The following is a 25058-nucleotide window of genomic DNA, read 5'->3' as shown; positions in this document are numbered from 1 at the left end:
GCATCGTCTTGCCCTCATCATGTTCCTCCTCGAGCAGTTGGAGGATTATTACAGAAAGTGGGAGTGGGGGTACTCAAAACTTTTAGGAGACATCGGTTTCTGCATTCACAAAATTCTTCTTCATCTGCTTTTTGGGAGTAATTTAGTACCTTCAATCCACGGTTCACGAAAAAGCAAAAACCCATTAACTCATTAAAAATGACGATCGAGAGTTTTCCAAATGTACTTACCATCCAAAACCCTAACCATCATTGAAACAGTTTGTTGACTGGGTTTTTCTGGATTGTAAGTTCTCATATCATCTTTGATTTTTCACAATGAAAATGGGTACCTGATGATCTACTTTATTTCAAGCGTCGAATCACAGATTAACGTGATGAGTTAGAGCAATTTATCCAAAAAAAACACACTTAGATCCCATCTCCGTTATGATTAAACCAACAAAATTAAGTCAAATTTCATTGCGAGGAAGTACATTTTGCCGTTCGTGTCTTTTTTTTTTTTTAGGAGTTTGTTGGTCCCAATGAGATAATTATATAATAACTATGCACTTCTAAGTATATCCGGAGGAACTCGAGATGCATCCACACCTACCATTTTCCAATTGCCGAGAGAACAATCGAATAAACTAATTAATTATTCGTTGGATCTTATGGTAATAATTAATTTCTAGGGGAACTCGAAAAGACATTACCCTGACAAGGTCATATGCTTCTTAAAGTTAGAGATGACCCTAAAAGAAAAACACCCCACAAAGATACCTTTCATAATGACACAAATACCTCTGTTTTTCTCTTTTTTACCGCCCCGAAATAAACAATAATTATTGTGTGGACATTTTGGATTTGCTAAGATGTAATTGCACGATTTTCGAGCAACTTTGTTTTACTATGATATTATTTATTGAAATTGAATTTGAAATCGTCTTCTCTGAGATCTCCAAACGGTAGAGAACAGCCGGTATGTATTTTCTATCGTGACAAGATGCATAATATAAATAATCAAGGGTTTCTAAGAATGTGGAAACACAAATTTTGAAAGGAGTTTAATTTTAACAAGCACTTCGGGGACCTTTAGCATTAAGGAAGCTTTAGAGCTTCCGATATATCACCTGTCTTGAATTATGCATACCATTATTTTGAAACATGAATTTTTTATTGTGTAGTATGCATTATAAGCGTCTTAAAGGCACTCGTCGATAGGATTCAAATTCAAATGTAGATTTTGACGTGAAACTTTGTTTGGGCAGAAAGAGTCCAAAAAGATTTCGTTATTTCAATTCTATTATTTTAGGCGAAGTTAATCCCATTTCACAATATATCGATCAACTTGCAATGCATATGATATAGCAATATACGTTTTTACTCATTTATATGCAATGAAATTAGATCCGTCAATACATCGCGCTATCTCATCCATCTTTGAGACATTTTTAGAAGTTCTTATTGAGTAATACGTTTCGGTATACCTTGACTAATTATTACATTGGAAGTGTTATAAACGTGAAAGACAATAAGGAAACTCGTGATTCGTTGACTCACAGTGATTGACTAGGGTGGATAAGAACGTTGTGTTTGGAATATACTTAAAAGTTTTGCTATATTCATCGCATTGCCTTTATAAAAAAGTTTTATTTCCCACATATAAATCTAGCTCATTTTCCTAGACAAAGGCAGAGAGAGAGAGAGAGAGAGACCTCATAACCTGAAAAGAAGCAAAGGCATGCCCAGAAGGAAGGTGTGAGAGAGATCATGGCATTCACATTGGAGATGGAGACCAGTAGCAACGGCAGCCGAGGCTGTGGAAGTGAAGAGTATGAGCACCACCACCACCACCACCACCCCCGGCACCAGGCGGCGTTGTCCGTCGAGTTGCAGAAGGCGGTGCCGGCGCCGTTCCTGACCAAGACGTACCAGCTGGTGGACGACCCGCGCACCGACCACATTGTGTCGTGGGGAGAAGAAGAAGCCACCTTCGTCGTCTGGCGGCCGCCCGAGTTCGCCCGCGACCTCCTCCCCAACTACTTCAAGCACAACAACTTCTCCAGCTTCGTCCGCCAGCTCAACACCTATGTAAACCCTCCTTCTTCTCTCTCTCTCTCTCTCTCTCTCGATCGATCTATTAACCATCGCATACACCGTCGGTCCAAAGAAAATTCTTCGCACGAGCATGCATTATTACGATCGCGACAAATATCATCGGTTTTCCAGATCTTTTTTGGTCGAAATGCATCCGTCGGAGAAATGACACCAATTCTATGAATCTTGATTTCTGTGCAATTATTCATTCAATGTATTTACTTTCCCCATGATGTAAAGATCAGTTAATGAAAGATATATCCTGTGGAATGCTTATATATATATCTATATACATATCTGCAGCTGTTCATTGGCATTGATGCACGAGATGACTTTTGGGATTTTGTCTAAATTACTAGCTTAAATTCTTGAATTATTGGCAGGGATTCAAGAAGATAGTGGCGGATAGATGGGAGTTTGCAAACGAGTACTTCAGAAAAGGAGCGAAGCACCTCTTATGCGAGATCCACCGCAGGAAAACCCCACAACACCAAAGCCACGACCACACTCCTCCGCCGCCGCTGCCCCATTTCTTCCAACCGGTCGATGAGAACCTCTGCTGGCCGTCGGCCGACCCGCCTTTCCCGCCGCAGCCGAAGCCACTCCCTCACGGCGACGTCCTCGCCGTGCTGACAGAAGACAACCAGAGGCTACGGAGGAAGAACCTGATGCTCCTCTCGGAGCTCACCCACATGAAGAGTCTCTACAACGACATCATCTACTTCATCCAAAACCACGTCAAGCCACTGCCTCACGATCCGGCGAACAACCACAACGACCACCTCGACAGCATCAGTGTCCCCAAGCTCATCGAGCTGGATTCGGATCAAGAAGGCGACACCTGCTCGCGGATGGCGAGGCTCAAGAAGGCCGGGCGCTCGGGTGAGGAGGCCGGCAGAGGCAGTAATTTCAAGCTCTTCGGGGTGTCCCTGAGCGGCAAGAAGAGGCTGCACCCGGAAAAGATCGATCGACAAGAGCTACAACTGTAATAATTCGTGAGCTAGGGAAAAATAACGGCAGTCATCTCAAAGTTTAGTTTTCATTGTCGGATTAGGGAATGCACTAACTTATTAGAGCGAGATCAATCGAAGTTGAAAAGTATCAACTTCATGATAGATCGAATCTGTAACGTTTGGACCTCTTGAGTTATCATATGCTCGCTTAGGCTATCTTGCTCCGTGAAGTTATCAGGTAAATTTCGTCCTTGATGATTGGATAATAATATATAGATCGGTGCTATTTCTGTACTCGATTTGACTCGCCAAATCGGTCATCAAATGATTTAGTCTACAACTAAAATAGAGGATTTCGATAAGGTGAACTGGAGCAAGATTGAGTCAGAAAACATGCTTAATTCCACATCAACCTGAAAATCGAGGGTGAGGTTGTAACTCTTATGCATTCAGTCTAGAGTTAACCAAGTTTAGTACTCCTCAAAACTCTTCAAGTTAGTCAACCTTATAAAAAATTTCTTTTTCTTGGAAATTATGGGGAACGAAGTCGTTGTCCAAGCATTTTGATTTTTCCTTTTTCGTGAATATTTGAATTTGCCAAGTGCTATCTTAGAAAAAGAATTAGTTCCGGATGAATTTCAAACGTGAATTTTGACATACGACACGTAGTTTTTGAGGGGGCATTGACCTTTGTGAAGACTACTACTACAGTTCAAATGAGCCCAATATTGTCTTGGGCTGAATCTAGTTCTGACCAGTTCATGTTTGGGAACATGAATGGTTCAATCAAATATCCTTTAGATGTTCCAATTCTCAAAAGAATGCATATCTTGACGATAAAGCCCCTTTTAATTTTTTTTATGAACTCTTTAGAATAATATTATCTCCTAATCGAAAAATGAAGTAGATCTCGATAACCCATTTCGCTGTTCGTGGTGAGGAAATTTGGGTTCGTGAACTATGTTAGGCAAGGTTATGCCAAGAGCTAGGCCGGTAATTTATGACACGAATGGGTACCAACTTAATGTTTATAAATTCTATGGCATAACTAATAAGAATATTATTTCTCTTAGATTGCACGTCCCGACATGGTTATAAAATCCGATTATGAATAGTGAGCAACGAATTTGAACGGTCAACACTATCGAGATGCTTTAATGATCAATCAGCGCTTTTTTTTTTGTCCATTTCTCCTTAGCCAGAAAAGAAATCTGGGTAATCGAGGGCAGTGAAGAAAAAGTTGAGAGAAATGAGATGATGGACAATAGGAGATGGCATTATTTTACCAAATGGGCCAATAGAACAACGATATACAATTTTATTATATAAAAAAATTAAATCTGACTTATAGGTTTTATTACCTACGATATGAAATTAAAACATAAGTAAACCCGGAAAGAAAAACTGGAAATGCTACGCAGCATAAGATTTCAGCCCCAAAAAAAGAGGAAAAAAGGTCAAAAGTCATGCCCTTAATTGAACATTCACTCAGGGCCCAATCCAATCGAGTCATGAGAAATCAATTTTTCCTGGGCTCTCTCCCATAAGTAAACCTGGAAAGAAAAACTGGACATCCTACGCAATATAAAATTTCAGCCCAAAAAAGGAGGAAAGAGGTAAAAAAATCGTGCCCCTAATTGAACATTCACTCAGGGCCCAATCCAATCGAGTCACGAGAAATCAATTTTTCTTGGGCTCTCTCTCTCTCTCTCTGCACCACAAAATTGAATATCCATATATTTGCATAAAAACACTATAAGTGCAAAAATTTTTGTACAGTGCTCACTTTGATGCCAAACATTTCCATCAGCTTATTTGATTGTCAAATTGGAGGAAAAAACGATATTTACATGCCTTTAATGATAAATTCAAGCCAAAAGTCCTACGTGAATCTAAAGCATGAGTGAAAAAGGGACTCGTTCGTCGACCATGGAGGAGGAAGAGGAGGCCTTGCAATCAACCCGTGGCACTACGCTTTTTCCGGTTAAGATCAAGTTCAGTGACAGCGCTTGAACCGAGATGGAAGCTTTTCATCAAGCTTCGCGGCCAGAAAACAAAGAGAAACAAAGAATTCGCCATGCTTTCTCAAACGCAGCGGCAGTGATGGTGAATGATGGGGAGCAGTGAAGAGCAGTGACAAGTAGAGCAAAATTCGAAGCCCTAGTTCTAGCCGTGTTCTTCTCTCATCAAAATCTTTACGCCGCTCTCCCTAAGAAAACCCAATGCCCCCCCTTGTCAACAACGTTCACCAAATCTGAAATGTCGTTGAAACAAAATTTGAGCCGCTTGTCATGCTCCTGCTCTCCATTGCAAGCTTTAGCTGTTACTTTTGGGGCGGTTTATAGCAAGAATTTGCCGCAAAAAAATCAAATGGATTAACGTTTTAAATTTGTGAAAATGCTTGATCGTTTGATTTAAGGTTTATTTTTTATGCAAAACGTATAGATTACGTCGTTTATGAATATATATGCTGATTGAACATGCTCGTGAGCCATGCCGATTAGAGAAATAAATAAAATATGACCATGTTGGATTTTGGGCAACTTAATTCGGAATTAACACTTATAGTGTTTTTTTTTTTTTTGCAGCACTAAGTGCTATGCAAAAATACTATAGTATTAAAGTGAGCGTCCTACGAAATTTCTGGTAATTCTAATGTCTTTATTCCCTCATAAAGGATTAGTAAAATGAAAAGGAAATATCATCTAGACTCAGTTTTGGCCAACTAATTGCATCTTGACAAATCTATGAATAGAAACATAACTCGCCCGATCAAGGGCTCGTTCTGCCAAACTAATCTAGATTTTTTTGGGTAGGGGTGGGGTCCAATTAAATGTCATTATTACTTGTGCATGTGAACCACTAGAGAAGAGACCAATGAGTTCCCTTCCTCGTTGAATTATTGAAATTTCACTCAAATCGATTTGTGGGGGAACTCTATCAAAGTTTGGACGCCAAAATGTTCAAACTTTAGGAGACATTACTCATTTAAATTAAGCGACCCAATCATGGACCTTATCTCTTTTAAGTACCGAGACATTTTTCGAGAATTTAAATGTGCTGATATTTTGTGCTAATTAGGTGTCCTACTGCGAATGAGACAATTCATTAAAAAAATAGATAATAGAAAGGATACGGGAGATATTGTAATTATCTAGAGCCCAATTGATAAAACTCCTATCTGTGGGCGACCTACGACGTAGCCAATTGTTTGTACAAGTGGATTTTCATAAAGCTGAAGAGTGAAACGAAACGTCATGAACTTGAATGATGCTTTTTAATATCTCGAATATAGTTATAATATTCTTTGACATTAATATATATATCTTGTATCTCTAACTTAACATGTAAATATTAATAACCCATAAATGAATTGAAATTTCTAGATTTTTTTTTAATTATTTTTTTCTAATGTGAAATCCAAAACATCCATGGCACCGACGGTCATTATAGCAAAAACACTCAATGTGCAAAAGTCTATTTTACTTAGTAAAAATAATTACCCGATTGATATAAGAGGCCACCAAGTATTGCTTATGGAAAAATTTTCTCTATCTATGCATAAAATTGATTAGGGTCTTGACTAGAGATTTAGGATCGTCATAATATACTAAACATAACTCACGAAAATTTCAAAACCTCATTAGTAGCGTGATTAAACGCCCATTGAAGTAAATCATGGATTCAAATCACTCATCCACGGTTCTGTTTGGGAGGAGCATTACTAGGTGGATGCGGACCAGGCAATTTAATTGAATCGACCGTTTGTACAAATCTAAGAAAATAAATAAATAAAATAATTGTCGAAGAACTCATGACTACAACTTTTCCTTTGCTTTTCCTTCGAAAGTGGTGTCCCACCTTTTTCGAGTCGATCAAGCCATGTTGCTCTGCTATCCATTTCCAAAGTTTGGGAAAGCGTGCCAAAAGACTACTTAAAAATTTAATTATATATGCTAATGAAAAATCACATTCACACCTCCAAAAAACAAAATAAAATAAAAATTAATAACAATAATCAAATCAGGAATCTACTTAATCATTGTGACCCATTAAGGTATTTGGTCAAGAGATACGCGCCAACACCGGGTCAGTTTAACATATCGTGACAAGTAGATACGCGTTAACGCTATGTCAGTATGACATATCGTGACAAGTATAAATGGGATATAATACCATCATAATTTACTAAAAGTAGTTTGGTGTTACGAATTTATTCAACACGGAAGATGATGATACGATGTTGATCAAGTAAACTATTAGTTGTCGATCCGCGTATCTGCATATGATAATCGAAATACTACGTGTCGGACCTGGTCTCGTTCAAACCTCCACGAGGTACATTTCAAAATGAAAAGTATAGGAAATTGATAATTTGGAGGTCAATTAAATAGAATAAAAAAAAAGATGAAAATAAAGAAATGAAAAGTACTCCACCTGCCGACCTCGACAGAATTGATCCGTTCGAAGCAACCGAAAGAGAGATTTCTGCAACAAGTCAGTCACTAGTCGGCAGCATCCATTTCATTTTTTTATTCCATTTTCTATTTAATTTTAAATGTTCAATTTAGTTTAGAGGAGAGGACGGCCATGGTGTTTTAATTTTAATTTTAATTTTGATATATTTTATTTTTCGGCAAGTCAATAATTCATTTCATTAAAGACAGAAATTAAGAATATTGTCATTAGTGATAATCCGTTCATTTTGCAGAGGCCTTTTTTTTGCACAACAACATATAGAAAAGGAAAAATTACAATTAATACAAGAAACATGAAGTTCTCCCATGCATCCAAGTAGTTTTAGGCAACTAACCAAAAAAAAAAAAAAAAAGTTTTAGGCATACATCATATCTTAAAAAAGAAGAAGCTATTTTACATTAATAAAAATGCATGATTGCAAGCTCTGTTGTGGGAAAGCTAGCTAATTATTAAAGGGAACTTTGAATTTAGTGTCCATGACCAAATGATTTGCATTTGGTAGAATATCCATTATTATAATTGAACTCCTAATCTATTTCGATGTTTGGTAAATCTCTCGAGAATTGAATCTCGTAACCAATACTAGAAAGACATTATGGATGACAAACTTCATGATTAACTCTTGAGAAAGAGACCCTAAATGAAAGGAGGCATTGATGGAGTAGATCCAATACTAAATTCAGAAATATAAGAAGATTATTAAGATACATAACTTATTTGATTAAGTTTTCAATTAAAAACGAGTCCAATGAGATATGTCGACGGATTCGATTTGGATTCCCTCTCCTTGACGATTTCTCCAAGTAAAAAAGCATCGGACTTTTGTCTCACCGTATTATATATTCAAGTCAATTTCAAGATGACAAGGGACATCAAGCATGGTCGAGCCGACTCGTTTTCCCGCCTGGCTCGGCGCGGAACAGGACACGACTTTCGACCATTCCTAACGACCTCTCTCTCGTGCGCCTGCGCGTTAAGGTTGGCGGTTTCCACTTCTGGTTTTGCTGATTTCACGCCGCATCGATAAGCCCAAAAAAAGGAGAAACCTTTTTTTGGGGGTAGGCAAAAAAAGGTTTCACATTTAGAGAGAGAGAGAGAGAGAGAGAGGGCAGAGGTGGGTGGGTGGGGAAGTATGCGGATAAAAGTGGGTGAGGCATCCTGCCCAATCCCCACACCCCCGAATCATCTTCCCTTTTTCTCAGAACAAGCCAAAACGTTACGCCCTCTCTCTCTCTCTTTTCTCTGCAGCCTATTCCTCCTGTTTGTCCACAAACTGTTTGTTGTTTTTCCCAAGAGAAAGAAAACACAGAGAGTTTGGGGTAACTTGGGATTGGAGGAGGAGGAGGAGGAGAGGAATTTTCCGGTCTGGGGGTTCGTGAGGGGACTCCCAGACTTTCGAAAGCACCCCATCTCCCTCATATTATTCTCTCTTTTCACCATCCTTGATGTTTTTCCCACCATTTTGATTGGTTAGATTGTTGGGTTCTCCTTCTTGAGCTTGAAGCTCAACTACCCAGATCTGCTTTGTGATATTTTTTGGCTATTTGGGCCTCTGTATCTAGACTTGCTCTCATTTGATTGCATTGAAACATTCATTTGCTGTCATCAGCAGCTCATATAGTAGCCGAAAGAAGCCAATTGTGTTTTTTCTTTTTCCTTTTCATTGAACCCTGTCGAGCGTCGACTGCGGCTTCGTATGTATCGTTATTGGCTGCTTTTCTTGAGACCCTTTACACAGAGGGAGAACAAGAAGCACTTGCTGTGAGCATCTTGTGATTCTAGATTGGCTAAGTCAAACTACACACAGAAAAAAGTTTTGTCCCTTGAGGTGTCAACAGATAGAAAAGGAGCTGTCTTTTTTATTCTTGTTAGACTTTCAACGGCAGAGGCCCACTGGTGGGTTCGGTGGGCTTCATTAGACGACAAGAACCCACAAATTTGAAGATCCCTCTTGGCCATTCTTTCACGAAATCATAGTGCGTTGAAGAAAGAGAAGATAATTCTGCTTCCTCTCGATAAGTACCGTTCCTTTCCCACTATTGGTTCCTCAGTTCACCCTGCCTTTCACACGTATTATACCGAAATTGAATTTGACTCAGCCGGAAATTTCACCTTTTCTGATGCTCCTTTTCTTCTTGTTCACTTGCCTCTCCTTCATCCTCTTTTTGAAGTCTCTCCCTCTCAAATCTCTCCCTTTATGGGCAAGTGAGATGACATTGTTGTCACTCTGGAGCCATCGGGAGTTCTCTGCTTTCTGCATTTCTAGTTTGATGAATAGCTTTTATAGAAGCTTTATTCCTCGGACATGCTCTAAGATGTCTATCAAGAAGATTAATCTTTCTTCCAGAGTAGATAATGTAGAGATTGGAGAGAAGTCGGTATTGGATTTACCAGAATTGGTCTTAGAATGCATCCTGGAGAAACTTCCGCCGGCCGAACTTTTTAACATGGCTGGTGTGTGTAGTTCTTTGAGGAATAGGTGTGTAAGTGATCACCTTTGGGAAAGGCACATGAGGCAAAAATGGGGCAGAGTCATTGGTCCAGCTGCATATCGGCAGTGGAAGTGGTATATTGCTACTAGGAGGGACATTGGCAATCTCAAACAAGGCAAACAAAGCGGGCTTGCAAGGCTCCTAATTGCTGTATGGCCTTTATCATGGACTAACTCAAAACTCGATAACAGTGAAAAGCAGAGGATTCCCCTTCCAACCGATTCAATCATGTCTTGGTATCTTGCTCTTGAGACTGGCAAGTTCTGTTTCCCTGCTCAGGTCTACAACCGTGAGGTACATAAAAACAAATACTTTCCAGCTATACAATTTCATTAGTTTCTCTTAAATTCATTTCATTTCTTTTTGTTCATGGATTTTTCCTGTATTTCAAGGATATTTAGCTTCTGATTTAATTGTATGTTCTTTTTTACTGTGACAAAGTATGTTTTATGCATTCTGCAGAATGGTCATGTGGGATTTATGTTGTCCTGCTACGATGCTGAGCTTAGTTATGACTCTCAAACCGACACCTTCCAAGCCAGGCAAGTGAAGTTGCCTCCCCTGAAGCACACTTATCAATTTAACTCATGTATTAACAAGAGATGTATTTAGCTTATACTCCTGATTATAATCTGAATCAAATAGCAATCTGTCTGAGGAGGATCAGCATGTGCATCTTGATCTTTTCTCATCTAATGTCTAATTGTCTGACTATGCAGGTACCCACCTCATGGAAGGAGAGCAGGTGCAATAGAAAGTAACGTTACGTGGGATAGACTAAGAGCACAGCCTGTTGATGCTCCTCCACATGATCTTCATATTTCCGACTGTCTGAATGACCTACAGCCTGGTGACCACATCGAAATTCAGTGGAGGAGAAATGAAGAATTTCCTTATGGTATGTCTGATTAGATAATTCCCTTGTTTTCACTTCATTTCTGTGATCCATTCTCTTCTTCTATTTCTTGCTCGTGCTCATCCAAGTAATTTCCATTTCAAAATGCAAGTAAATGGAAGCAATCGCTAAGTACACTCAGAAATGTTCTAAAATGTCCCTTTCTATCTTTGATATGTCATTTTTTCATTTTATTGAGATAAAAGCCAGAATTATTGTTGCTGCTGATATGATTTTCATCAACGGATGACCTGTTCAGTATCTCATGACCATTGACTTACAGAGAGAGCTGCGCCTAATTTTGTGACTTAAACGGCTGGCTGGTTGAACTACATAGTTAGCCTGTTAGAGGTGGACAAAGGCTTGTTAGTCACCTGTATAAGCATGAAATTGTTTTTAGAATGGCGGCTGCTTGGCATGACTTACATTTAAAAAACTTACTTGAACTTGCTAATCTAGAATGACCGTTTGTTCTGATGTATTATGGCTATTTCAGGTTGGTGGTATGGTGCTGTTGGTCACTTGGAATCATGCGACGGCAACGCGAACTACTGCCGATGTCACAATAGTGGTGAGTTATTGATTTCATTTACAAATCAGTCAGATGAAACTATTCAAATTATGGAGTTCGATGCCTGTAAATGTGAGCAAAATATGACCAAATAGGGGAATCAAATTCTGATTGGTGATGGATGCATCTTTTCTTTTGAACGGTCACAACCATTGGAGAAGCATGTAGAGGACCTACTTCTCGGCTAATTAGCCAACTAGCATCATGTACAAATTTGACGTGTTCACTCTTGAAACACAAAGTTAACACCTTTTGAAACATGGATGTTAAGAAAGTCCATTTTCCTTTCAGTAAATAGACGTCTGCTTTGTCTTTGGTCCTTGGTAAGACCATTTTTCCACCGTAGGGACCACCTCTTTCATTCTCATTGGTCCCCAGGACAAATCATTGTCAAGATGCTATGCTTTTCACCAACAACATGATAAGCTTTGTCTGGGAGGAATAATTAAGGCCGGCCATATTGAAGTTGCTCAATATTCCCTTTTGGCTCTTTCTCTAGCCAAGTTTGGAGTCTTATGGCATTGTGGGGCTCCAATATCTATTCTAAGCTTAGCGAATCATTTTAAATGTTTTTTTCCCTACTCTTCTGAGCTACCCACCATTGTGTTGCTTCACCTATTCTGTATCCTAGATGTGCCCCATGATAATGGAAAAGCAAAATGGTCCCTCTGTCCTTTGCCACATCCATAGTTGACATGCATAGATGGTGGACAAGAAACAAGCGAAGCACTTTAAGTGGCTCATGTGCTTCTAGAAGAGGGACCTTTTTCAGTTTATATCGTAATTGAGCAAAAGAAACTTAGCCTTTGTCCACAGCTTTAAGTTACAGAGAGTTTTCCAGTAATGTTTACGTTGTAATTTTTTATTTGTCATATTGAAATTCAAGTGCTTTGGCGAATGGCATAGGTGCCACGCTTTGAATATTTTTCAAAGCAAATTGTTTTTCTTTGACTTTCCCACCACAGCTTAAAATATTATTTACTTATGAAGTGACAAAAAGAAAAAAAATTATATATAGCTCTACAGGAATGTATATGTTTTCTAAGTTATCAAGTATTCTGCATTAAATAAAAGTCAAATTTGAGCCACAAGGAAAAGGAAAAAAGTTAAAAAGTACAAGTCACTCTAAACAAACTGTTTATGCAAGAAGCCATATTTTGCGAACATCAATTTTGCTTTGATGGCTGATTCTGATTCAATTTGTGCTCTTTTTTCATTGGCATGCATCCGTCAAGTCTCATGTCCAATAGCCTATTCACCTTCTTTTGGCTGTGAAAAAGAAATCTCTTGTACCTTTATCCATTGCATACATTGATCCCACCTTGCCAAGGCGTCTAAATATTTATTTTTTTCTCAAATTTGAGTGCCTCTGGGGAATTTAGAAGGTTTGTCATTAAATCTCCGAAAACAGTTACTTTCATGCAATTTTTCCCAGTATCAGAGTGGAATTAATTGTCAACATAGATGATCTATCTTTTTCAGGTGCTTGGTGATTAACACTTCTTAAACCGTCCCAACAATTAGATGGAAATTGTTTCTGGTTGGATGTAGCTATCTAAAGCATGAATAGAACCTGTTGCTTATTTGCATTCAAGCCTTCGTTTGACTGCAGCCTGGGGATGTAGTTGTAGATACTTTTATCTGTCAAAAGCCCATGGATACTGACTAGGTTCATGGGTTTTACTGCTTTTTTTTTTTTCCTCCTGTACTAGCTGAAGGTAGAAGCCTCATGCATGATGGGTTATGGTGGATTATGCTCACTTATTTTGTCAGAATAGGCCAATAACGAAATGAAAATTTTTGTTGACAGACACGGTGATGCTGGAGTTCAGACAGTATGCCCCAGGATCACGGTGGAGACATACAGCCATAAATAGGAGAAACCATAGGGAGGAGGGAAATGAAGCAGATGGTTTTTATGGAGGAATTAGAAAGCTTAAAACTGAGAGAGAGATTTCAATGTGGAGGAGTCTGTGGCCAACAGAAGTACTGGAGTAGGTTCTCCTGGTGCAGCTAGTGAATCTGAGGACTCCCCAATTTGAAAGTCAGAACATCAATTACGAGTACAATTATTTTCTGCTTGGTCGAAGTGACTTGCAGACTCCGACAAGCTTTTGACTGTGTTACACGAGGTGGCCTCTGAAATTCCTTTCATATATTCTTCCTTTGGTCTAATTTTTTGTGGGAGGATCAGTCTGGTTCAAATGATAATTCATGTGAATTGCCTCCCCATTGATTGAAATTTGATGTACCATAATTAAGATAGTGTAAACAACATAGCTGATCAATTGAAAGCTGCTGTAGTTTGATGATCGGTACCTCTGGTTGTATATATTTGGTCAATGCAGCACATTATCAGTTGCTATGGTGCAAAACTACTGGTTGCATCGTGGCACACAACTATAAATTCGCGCTCATACTGTGAAAATTGAAGGAAGTGGATTGGTAATTACGTATGGGGTACGATGTGATTGGTATGTATATACCATGTCCCTGCAATGTGAATGCCATGCGAGTTTGAGTGTAATAAACAGTTCCACTCAAGATTCAAGAGCTTGTTTGAAGTTTTGAATACCGCATCAATTTGCAAATTTTGGAGTCTTTGGACAACTTGGAAAAAATATCCTTCCATTCAAACTTTTTTTACATCAAGAAAGATGGATACGGTAATGAAATCAATATAAATATTTAGTGTCTAGAACTGTGGGCGAGTTGACAAGATCATCCAAATTCCAAAGTGTACAAAAACTGCAAGATCTTACCATGAATTCCTCCCAATTTGCGCCAACTGCAACTCAAGCGACTACATATACCTTGACCTTCTTTTCATATTATAACCCAAGCAAAGGAACAGCCTTGGCCTGTACTGTACAAGTGTCATCTTAACCACTGTTGACACTCTTCTCTGCTCATCTTTCTGAGTAGTTGCTCCACCATTTCCAGTTGACTTGAAGCTCAATCTTTTCAGGATATTGACATTGGGCCTCCAGATAGATCTTACCTTCTCATCACCTACTTTTCTTCCGGTGGATGATGACGATGTACTCCTCAGCAGAAACTTCCTGATCCTTTGCCTCTTACTCTCCCTCACAATGCACTCCCCATTTTCCCTCTTGCCCTCCTCAACTTTGCCATGTGGTTCTCGTTGTTTTGGGCTCTGTAATATATTTTGATCTTGCAGTTGAAGACTCGTTTGTTTTCTTTGGTTAGGCACCCACTTGGAAATGGGCGGATTGGCCTCATCCATTGGCTCGACCGGCGGTTTTACAGGTGCTCGAGATGTTTCTCGCTGGTATTCCTGGTGGTTCCTCCCCCTCGAGTCAGTGGACCTCCGTGGACTCTTGGCTTTGAAGCCCTGCAAATCGTATGGGAAATTTATGATGAGAGTCGAATTACTACTAAAACTTCAATTACAACTCTATTCATTTAGACTTATCGAGGGAATCCTAAGACTGTAATTTCATCGGATGTCTCAAAATCTCACAATGTCAAGAACCTATCAACTCCACAACTCTAATTTTTCAGGGGGAAGAATGAATGTCGACTGAATGATGTAGTGGCTGGTTACTGATGTTACAGCTCCCTGCATATTGTGCCACTTCACTATATTTCGTTCATAGCTGCGTTAGAACAAGGACAAGTCCTATGAGGAGCTCGCCTAAGTGTTTTGCCAGTTTCTTTGAAGTTACTGGTAACTTTAGTAATTCAAGATCCGAATAAAACAAACTAACCCTGAATGGTGAGAGCGACCGAGTCCGCCTGTGATCATTAGCCTGTGTCGTCCTTCTTGCCCCGCTGTCTCCCTTGACATTCTCCAGTGCCACCTTGAACGGGTCGAAGTCATCGTTCCACAGAGCCCTGCGCTGGAACGAGACCTTAAAGCCTGATCTCGGGGACCTCGGTGAAGGTGAACCTATAGGACTTTGATTTCCACTCTTGCTCTCATAACAGGGACAAGGTGGAGGCTTCAGAGGCATCACTTTCCCATCACAGAAGAGCTCATCAGCAAAAGCCATTGAAGGGGGTGAGTCACTCCTTGGCCTCGATTTCTTATGGAGTGGGGACTCGAGTTCTAGGCTCTCGATAAACTCACCCGCATTGAGAACATACCTCCAACTTGTGTTGAACTCGAAGTCTAGATCAGAATCAGAGCTCATCTGCTCACATGATCCTATCGGGTTTAATTTACCAGCATCAAGATTGTATGGAGGATATGCATTCTCTCTGCAGGGACTAGCCGGTGCACTGTATAACGAGGCATTGCTCATTCTCAGTGCATCAGGACTAGTGGGTGCACTCACATAGGAAAAATCTGAACCATAAGAAGAAAAAGAGGCCATTGATATCGAGAGTTCTCAGGAATGCCTTTTCCTCCTGAAAGTAAAGAAAATGTTGCAGGGACATATAAGGATCATTTCTTGCATTTACTGACGATACAATGGTCAAGGCTTAGGCCTAATTGACCGCTAAAGAAGTTGGTAATTTCGGGTCAATTTGCAGGACTCAGAAGCCGAAGATTTATCGTTATTCACTTTCTTCAATGGCTGAATATTTGTCTCATTCTGTCGGTTGGTCAGTTTGATTATTGTATATGCGACACTACTCCTTTGATGCTCAACTTTGTAGTATTCAGCCAAGGAGCAGAAGAATGGTTCCCCACTCAATGAAATGTTCTTTTTCTAGACTATTACTATGATCAGGTCAACCGTCCACAGAACCAGACAGCACAAAGACTCCTCTGATGTGCTTCCTTTATTGTTTTAATTTAGAAAGTTACAAATCTGTTGGTTGTCAGCTTATTCCGAGGGTACTTAGCATGTCTTAATAGCACTTGTTTAGCAGACAACGACGTAGACATCGAATAAAGTTCTATGATATTTACCCATCAGAATAACATTAAACATGCACAAATCATCTTTACGTTGCCAAATCATGTTTACACAAGTGCCTGAAAAGCACATATCCGTATTTCCATAATCAAATTATTTTGCTAACCCCAGAATTATCAACATTATAATTACTGGGATTAACGTTCTTTAGGTTGACATACCATACCAGGCCTTTGTGGATTTGCCAAGTTATATATCTTATGAGCCCTCTCTTTTTCTATGCCTGTAAGACTTTTACTGTACTTAACCGTGTGAGGCATGACCAAATTGACTGCCGCTCCTTTTTCTCCAACAAATGCCCACGACTTGCTTGAGAAATTTTTACGTAAAAACATAAATGAATTCATTGTATAACAAAAGTCAAAGAAATTACAGCATTATATAAAAGCCCGTACATTTCTTCTGCTATGAGTAAATTTGCCTTCCACATTGTCCATAAAATACATCCAGGAGCAGCTTCAGATTCTTTGCCCAATCAAACTAATTTGAGCTGGGTACAAAGGAACGAACTGATGCAATTAAAGGACCGGTATCAACATGTAGAATAGCATCTCTTCTTCCTGGCACCAATTTTCCCATCTCATTATCATCAGGATCAGGAATTACCTCCAGCGGAGAAAGTGACATCATCAATGGATAAGTATCGTTTTACACTTCTGGCCTCACTCTCACCTTCTTGGATGGGAGGAAGCTGCGTTTCCTGCTCAATAAGTGCATACAATAGCTTAAAGACACATCACAACCACCAAAGGGTTTGTCCTGAGTCTCTTGATCTCTTGGAACATTAATCTCACCGGCACTAAGATTACCCGAAATTCAATGAGATACAAAAAAAGTGTCCCTGCATCTGAAAAAAATTAACCGTGTCTAATCCACTTAAAAAGATAGCACAAACCCTTTCAAAATTTCTAATATACCTTCCCAGGAAGACGTAGAAAGGAAAGTACACCAAACTCACATAAAACCAGGAAATCATCACTATAATCTGGCTGAACGGCTTTTGTGAGAAATATGCATTGCCAGCTTTTGCATCATGGTCTTTAGTAGCCTGTCCTGGGATTGTCGTCTCTTCACAGAATATTCACCAGGTTCTTGTCTCTGTTGTTAAAATATCTTGTATTTTTCATCTAATTATCAGGGAATGCTTCTCTAAGCAAGTTTTCTTCACATTGAACATCCTGCAAGCACTGAGTGCATCTGTCACAGAATGACTTCATAAATAGTCCCTTCCAGATTCCCCACAACAGACCGAGTCCCAGGTACTTCAGCAATCTTCATTCCATGTCGTGTAGCTTCATTTATAACCATAGAGTCCATCCTGCAAGGAAGGAGCACAAAATCAGTACTTGATTCACTCTCCCAGTAAGTTATGAGATCTGAGAAAAAAAAATTTCCTATTTGGTAAGCACTTTCATTCAGGTATTCTAGAAAGAAAACGGATTTTACTAGGAAGGACTCAGGAAACTGGGAACAAGCTCCAAGAACATCTAAAAAGATATAATGATGGCCAAGATTTCATAGTTATGGAATTATATCTCTATGTAGAAAGGAACAAATCAAAAGCTCAGATAAAAATAACTTAGAAGCATGCATACCCATATCAAATCTCAGAACTGTCTTATTGAACAGAAGACACAGTGAGCTCATCTTGCATGCAGTTTTAGTAAACAAACGTGAAGAATGAAATAACACCAATTCTACTCCATGATTTTTTGAAGAAATCAATTTGTGAATGTTCTTGTGAGCTTCTACAAACACTTAAATAATAAAATTACATTTTAGCTCGAGACACATAGGCCAGTATGAATTTGCAGCGTCCTTTTCCCCGTATTTGCAATAGTAGCCTCACTGTCTCAAAAAGCAAAGGAACGCTTCCTTGTTGAAAGCGTATACATAGTCAAGGCTTTAGCTAGTAGGTTTTACAACATTGGCCATGAAACAGAAGTGAACAGACTAATATAAAGATTATCTGCCTTCTACTGTAAGAAAGTAATTCTAGCTTTTGAGTACTACAGACATCACTGATGGAGCGAGTATGCAAGCCTTAGGCGAAGTCTGAAGTCTAATAGCAAAAAGGACAATGACAACAACAAAAACATCAGCATGCAAGTATACTTTTTAGCATCCATCATCTACTTAACATGTCTAAAGTGAAAATCCAATTGACGTAAAATCCTGGCATGCTCAACTCATTGGGCTTTAAAAGTGATTATTCCTCAGAGAATAGATAAGCAGATTTTTCTTAATTTTGTTGAATATAGGATATATATGTCTGCTCCAAGAACAAGATCAAATCCTCCTGAGTGACTTCCCAAAATCTGCTTGATCTGATCAGCATTTCCCCAGTCTAGCTTCTCAGCCACTAATCCTGAACACAAGAAATCAGAAAAAGAACATATTGGCCTTCCAAACAACTAAATTTCTTAACACTAATTTCTCTCACCTGTGCAATTACTGTAACTCTCGGAAGAAGAATGCAGGTCTATGTTTTTCTGCAAAATCTGAGCATGTAGGAATGCGCAAAATGGCCAATATCAGAACTCAATGACAGAACTCCACAAGCTTTATAATCAGAATTCACTCTCAGGTCCTTGCCTTGAGAACTTCATCATTATGGTCAGTCAACACGACTTCACGACAAAATCTACTGCAAAGGATTCCTGTTATACCTGATTTTTATAAGGCACCAATTAGCTTACATAACTGGCCGTCTTCCCTCTAATAAATGGAAAAGCACAAGACTGATTTCAAAGATCACTCACCAACACCAGAGCCTAGTTCAATAACAGAACAACCTCGGAGCAAGTCAACGTTCTTCGAGAGGTACTCATTCAAGAGCATAGCTCCAGGCCATACCAGCTGCCCCGTCAGATCAAAATCAGCTGCCCCATAAGCAGTCAGCATACAAAATTAAACATCACGACAAGGAAATATCATCCACTGGATCGACCCTAAAATGCCCTCTAGTCGCACTAATCACCTCGAGCATGTTATGCAAATGGTATATTCTGCGTGCTCATGTGTGCAATGCATTGAGCTGAATTACCCAATTAAAATTTCACCCACATTTCATTTCCCTAAATCCTACCCTCTTACTTCTTCTTCTATATTCATTTACTATCTCTTGCATAATTGCAGATGGCAGTATATCATAGCTAAGTAGTTCCTACAGGTTTACACAGCCAAAGAATTGAACGGAACTTCTCTTGTTCAATGAACAAACAAGGCATGACCCACCACCATCCTCAGAGATTCCCGAGTCAACCTCCGCCATCGAAAGAACAGAAAAATCGGAATTCCGCCAGCACATGATGCTACAAGATGAACAAAACCAAATTGGCCAGCTCCAAGATCGGTTCGTGCAGTCGCAGCAAGGAACTCACTTGAGGCGGACTGAAGACAGTACAGCTCGAGAACTTGCGACCCAAATGTGAATTTGGTCAGCTGGTAGCTGCACCAAGCAAGCACCATTCCACGATCATCGTCGGCAAAACAAAGGGAAAAAAGAGCATACACACACCCGTACACGCATACCGGTGAAGGCATATCTATACAGAGAAAGGAGCGTACTCGTCGTTGGTGAAGAAAGACCCGTCCAAGCAGACTACGTCTTCCTCGTCTCCTTCGCGGTCTCCGGCCATGGCCTTGCGCTCCGTAAGCTCCGATGGTGAAGTGTTTCAGAGAAGTCGCGAGTACAGCGGTGGGGACGGAGGAAGAAAGAGAAGCAAGCGGGTCATTTTACTGGGCCCAAAAGAGCTGTACTACGGCCCATCAAGAACTTCATTGCATGGGCCCAAATCAAACTCAATTGGAATTTGTTGCATACTTTTTTCTTTTTTTTCTTTTTATGGTCGAAAATACGAGTGATATTAATTAAAATTTGTTGCATACTTTGGAAGTCAAAATTCTGTTGAGTTCCTCTAGGATTTATTAGGGTTTTTGCGCATGAAAGTTGAGACCCTAAATCCTCATTTCGAAGAGTTTATAAGAACTTACTACCTCGGAACTTAGTCTCAATAAAGTTCTAAATAGTAGGAACGAATTAAAAATCTCGTTATAGCCACAACATGACGTGCTGATCAACGCGGTCGAATGATCAAGTTCGAATGATCTCATCATGCTTGCTCACCTCCCTATATCTCGTTCACTTCAATTCGAGTTGTTGGCATATGTTGGATTAGTATTGAATTGGAGAGCCGGCTTGATGAAATCATTCCACCGCATCTCTTTCTCGGATTCAATTCCAACATCAATTTAGGGATGCAAAGATGACCAATATTGATATGGTACAAAGCAGCTGCTTGGACAGTCATTTGGAGCTCCTTTGCTCAGCAACCCTGCCGCTGCCAATTCTGGTCTCTACCCTTCCACTGGGAATCCCAAATGGTTGTTTATGGATATTTTTCTTTCAACTAGCACCATATCCTCAAAAATAAGAAGAGAAACGGTATAAAAGTGGCCCAAAGTGCTATCGGAGGAAGCATATAACGTAAGACTGATCGAGTTCCGGGTGTCTGAAACGCTTCACATAGCCAGGACAATAGAGAACTGCATGGCTCATATAGAGAGAGTAGATGACCCTACATGATCAATGGCACTCGTGGTCCCAAACCAACCCCCCCAAACAAAACACCAGAGAGAGAGAGAGAGAGATCTGTCCCAACAATTATCTGTTCAATGTGCAGTCGCCTACCTTATAACTATGCATTTCCGTTCCAGAGTCCGGGAAATGATTGTACACAAGAACAGCTAAGCTGAAGATAAAGAAGGAAACATGAACAACTTGGGTACAAGGTCCGGATCTCAACGAGGACAACCCAGAAAGAAGCTATTCACTCTGACTTTTTGACAAGTCAATGAATTTTTTAGCAGCATCTAACGTCAGTTCTTCATACACCTACATTATTATCAAGGGATAGTGAGATCAATACAACAAATTTAAAAAGTGGTAAAGTGATTACAACTGAACCGGGACCAGATCTCTGCATACCAGTTTCCTATGAACTTGTCGAAAAGCCTCACAAAACCGCTCTGCCTCAGCAGCACCCACCTGAAAAACAATGGCCCATAGTTAGATTTGTGTTGGCGATATATCCCTCACAGATTCACTTTATGTTCCCTCAGAAGTAAATCTCTAGGTAGCAAACAGATCATCATTTGTTGCTCCAAGAAGCATGTATCACTCTGTTGCTACAGGCCAATAGTGCATCCATATTTGACCAGACATATATCCACGCTAAACTATCTTTCCCAAAAACAAAGTCTTCGGAACACTAAACTGAAGTCTACTTTGAACAAGGTAAGTACACCTGCATATAAAGTTTGAGTGAACTACTGGCCAGATACTAATTTTCATTTCTTCAGGCATACAGCTACCTTTAGAAAGATATTCAACATGCTATACCTCATTCTATTCTAACAATATTTAAGCAAAGAAAATGAAGGTTCAATTAGCAAAGATATCCTTGATATCAATATCACGCCTTCCAATGTCCCTCAACTCTTAACTAATTGAGCAACCACCTGTAGTGTTAATTGCATTTTTACTTCGTGCATGTGCAGTGCAATCAAACATATTCATTCCAGTAAATGAATTGGGCGGCTAATAAAGTCACGCAGAAGGACAAAAAAGGCATGAAGTGTAGTGTGCCACTAAATGAGCAGTTGCTCTAACACATCTCTATTTACTATCAGAGTAAGCTACTGATGGATCTTGATGTACCTTCCTCTCAGCAGCCAATCGAAGTTTCCCCCAGAATGCATCTGTCAAACATAGGCCAAAGGGATGAGTAAGATTTCTTATCACAGAAATGCCTTCCAAGCAAAAATATGTCTCAGAAACTGAAACATATGCATGCCATCTTCACTTATTAGCCAACTAGCTTCATATGGCAATTTATTGCAGGACAGATGCAATAATGAAGTTAATGTAGAAAACATCTTTATCAGCCCAAATCAAGGTGGCTCATGATTAAGTCAAAAGCTTAGAATGAATCAACCTTTTAAACATAGCCAAGGATTGAATAGAAAGGCCAAATCTTCAAAGAAGGCATACTTAATACTCTCGATGCCACTTGTGACATCATTTTATCAAGATTCTCAGATGATCGAAGTAGCTTATTGTTTGCTGACAAACAAAGATATTTCTTAAAGGATGGAATTTCAGATTATTTATCTTGTTAAGTGTTTGCAGAACCAAAATATATCCGTCATTTTACAATTGAATGGTTTTCTAAAACTTAGAGCAAACCATAAAGCAATATCCAACTATCATTTTGCCTTCAATTATCAACTAAAACAGTGAGGAGTGGTGCCACCCCAAAGGGCAATTTAAATCCATCCTTAATCGTATATTAATGGAGAAAGAGTCATAGAAGCTGCATCAAGCTCCTTCAGCCTTGGTCTCACCGATTGCAACAAATGAGAAAACAGAGAAGAAGAAGAAGCAAAGCAATGTTGCCTTAGAGATGCAGGGAAACAGGTTAAGGACTCTGCTATAGAGACATTGCAAGAAAAAGCTGATAATTTTCTCCTAGAGATGGAAAAATCATATGCCCCAGCTCCTTATGATGATGACAAATCACATGCAGGGTCCCAAGGGTTATAGGTTACCAGACTGTTCCACTACATTCCTTGATTCGCTGTCCTCGACCTCACCCAATGCACCTCGCAATTCCTTCACCTGTTGTGTATGACAAAACAGGTTGATCTCAGCAACCAAATGCCGATGTATATGAATGAGAATAAACACGTAACACTGTATCACGGATATAAATATTTCCGCAACTATACGTACCAAACTATCTCTTGACGACTGAGAGGTTGACTGTCCTGAAGAATCTTCATCAGCCTGAGAGCAGAGCAAACAAGTGATCATGGGTGCAGAAAAAGATTTTCCGTACTAAGAGCATTGGAATGTTCATCTTGAGTGATATGGACTGTAAGCATCGAACACACAGAAAGAGAACCCCCACAATGAACAAGAGACGAGGATTGCTTCCAGGCACGTGCAATTCAAATGATTCCCTTTGAGGATACGCTGGATTCATCGATTGGTCTAGTAGAAAGAATCTTTGCCCTGATCGTTTCAGGTTCCCGCGACCCACTATGACTCATTACTGCTTTATTTTTTGGGAAAGAAAGCTGCAACCTATTGAGTAGGCTACAGATTAAGCCACGGTAGTATGACCGTGCTTGGCAAACTTAACTTGAGCAGACACGACATCTTAAATTCAAATTGGTTCCCATTGAATGTCTCTCCCTTAATAATTTTGCATAAACCCCTTTCATATCTGAAACATCCTCGAAAGGGTAGGTAGACAGTCTATTCATGAGGCTAACCATACGCAATAACTCAACAAAATCAAACAAGCAACTTCACCAGCTCAAAACACTTCAAACAAGTCATCTTTTTTCCCCGGAAAAAAATCACAGAAAATGCTCCTTTAATCCATCTTCCTCACTGTACCAACATAAAGCTACGGCAAAACCACCAAATTCAAACAGGGACACCCGCAAAACCAATTACATGGAAAGAGAGAGAGAGAGAGAGGGACTGACAGAGTAGTCGCGGGATCGGACGGGAGGGAAGAGATCCAGGAGGCGCTTGAATTCTTGCTCGTCCATCCTCTCTCCGATGCAGACGCAAATGCAAACCCCTCTCTCTCTCTCTCTCTCTCTCTCTAATAAGAGAGATGAAGGAAGAGAGAGAAAGATAAAAGGAATTTGCTTCCCCCTTTGGACCAACATATTAATTTCCACTCAAATTGGAAAGGAATTCAACTTTTCTTTTCTTATGTTTCCTTATTATTCACACAAGTAAAAAATGACTTTTCTAATTTGACCAAAATGCTCTTATTACTACGGATTCCATATTTTTGAATGCTAGAGGGACATTATACTATCTAATTTCCAAATAATATTGCGTAAAATTATATTTCCATTGTAAAAAAGAATATGAGCTTCAAACATTATAGACATCTACTTTTATATGAGATTGTTACGAGCAATTCAAATAAAAAAATTGATATGTTGTCTAATTTGCTAATTATTGAAAAAAATTTATGCATATCTGTTTGATTGTAAGAAAGTAGGATATCATGGCAAATTAAGAATTATCTGGCCTAATTTTTGTTTATGCTTGAAAAACTGCAAAAAAACCCTTTTCTAAACATGTAAATATAAAATTAGGTTGACCCCAAAATTAATAATATACAACTAGGGACTTTAAAATGAATAGAGGGCAACATAGAAAACTAATGAATAAGGGTCAACATAAAATAAAACTAAGGAATGTTCCTGGTGCTTTTTGGTTTTATTTTTGTGTTTTTAGTTTTTGACGATTTTTAATTAGTAAAATTTATAATTTGGGTAAAATTCCCCGTTGATTAGATGGTCATACATGCACATGAGATGATAGATAATTACGTTTTATCGTGGAATGATTAACATGATTTTATCCATCAAATCTAATGCTCGTCAAACATAGGAAAGAAATAGCTTTTTTTCCTTTTCTTCCCTTTCCATCGATTTCCCGTTTTCTTTTATCACACTTCTGCTTTAACCCAGTTAACAAAGCCAAAATCCAAGCGCATTTGACTTAGCAAAGCGAAGATTTGTAGCCTAAACTAGTTATAACGTTAAACAAACCAAACGCTTTACTATTCACATCATCAGCTCGATTGGATTGATAATGACCAAT

General features: G+C 39.3%; 5 protein-coding genes across 9 annotated transcripts; 2 read left to right on the top strand and 3 right to left on the bottom strand.

Annotated features, from left to right (window-relative positions):
• Positions 1-1693: 1693 nt before the first annotated feature.
• On the top strand, positions 1694-3288 carry LOC104421454 (heat stress transcription factor B-4b). Its single transcript, XM_010033404.3, has 2 exons — positions 1694-2072; positions 2462-3288. Exons 1-2 carry the CDS (start codon positions 1752-1754, stop codon positions 3065-3067), a joined length of 927 nt encoding a protein of 308 aa, XP_010031706.1. The 5' UTR covers positions 1694-1751; the 3' UTR covers positions 3068-3288.
• A 5380-nt stretch (positions 3289-8668) lies between these two features.
• On the top strand, positions 8669-13786 carry LOC104421452 (F-box protein At2g26850). The gene is made up of 5 exons (XM_010033403.3): positions 8669-10296; positions 10465-10544; positions 10722-10900; positions 11394-11468; positions 13279-13786. The coding sequence occupies exons 1-5, from the start codon at positions 9631-9633 to the stop codon at positions 13464-13466; spliced, it is 1188 nt and encodes a 395-aa protein (XP_010031705.2). The 5' UTR covers positions 8669-9630; the 3' UTR covers positions 13467-13786.
• A 485-nt stretch (positions 13787-14271) lies between these two features.
• On the bottom strand, positions 14272-15808 carry LOC120288684. Its single transcript, XM_039302775.1, has 2 exons — positions 15200-15808; positions 14272-14823 (listed from the first exon to the last, which is right to left on the bottom strand). The coding sequence occupies exons 1-2, from the start codon at positions 15806-15808 to the stop codon at positions 14272-14274; spliced, it is 1161 nt and encodes a 386-aa protein (XP_039158709.1).
• Positions 15809-17053: 1245 nt separating this feature from the next.
• LOC104421451 (protein N-lysine methyltransferase METTL21A) lies at positions 17054-20081 on the bottom strand. Of its 5 annotated transcripts, none has more exons than XM_010033401.3 (8): positions 19928-20080; positions 19741-19808; positions 19120-19239; positions 18953-19026; positions 18801-18858; positions 18624-18725; positions 18133-18244; positions 17054-17675 (listed from the first exon to the last, which is right to left on the bottom strand). In XM_010033401.3, the coding sequence occupies exons 1-8, from the start codon at positions 19996-19998 to the stop codon at positions 17558-17560; spliced, it is 723 nt and encodes a 240-aa protein (XP_010031703.1). In that variant the 5' UTR covers positions 19999-20080; the 3' UTR covers positions 17054-17557. The 5 variants fall into 5 exon arrangements, with proteins under 5 accessions (XP_010031703.1, XP_039159540.1, XP_010031704.2 ...); XM_039303606.1 differs by having other exon boundaries at positions 19559-19808; positions 19892-20049; XM_010033402.3 differs by having other exon boundaries at positions 19595-19808; positions 19892-20049.
• A 787-nt stretch (positions 20082-20868) lies between these two features.
• LOC104421450 lies at positions 20869-24082 on the bottom strand. Its single transcript, XM_010033400.3, has 6 exons — positions 23918-24082; positions 23154-23207; positions 22970-23039; positions 22080-22120; positions 21348-21407; positions 20869-21254 (listed from the first exon to the last, which is right to left on the bottom strand). The coding sequence occupies exons 1-6, from the start codon at positions 23981-23983 to the stop codon at positions 21186-21188; spliced, it is 360 nt and encodes a 119-aa protein (XP_010031702.2). The 5' UTR covers positions 23984-24082; the 3' UTR covers positions 20869-21185.
• Between the last annotated feature and the right edge of the window lie 976 nt (positions 24083-25058).

The sequence above is a fragment of the Eucalyptus grandis genome, chromosome 10 (assembly GCF_016545825.1).
Source record: "Eucalyptus grandis isolate ANBG69807.140 chromosome 10, ASM1654582v1, whole genome shotgun sequence".
NCBI lineage: Eukaryota > Viridiplantae > Streptophyta > Magnoliopsida > Myrtales > Myrtaceae > Eucalyptus > Eucalyptus grandis.
Note: the sequence above shows the minus strand (reverse complement) of the source record. Positions and strands in the feature narration are given on the sequence as shown.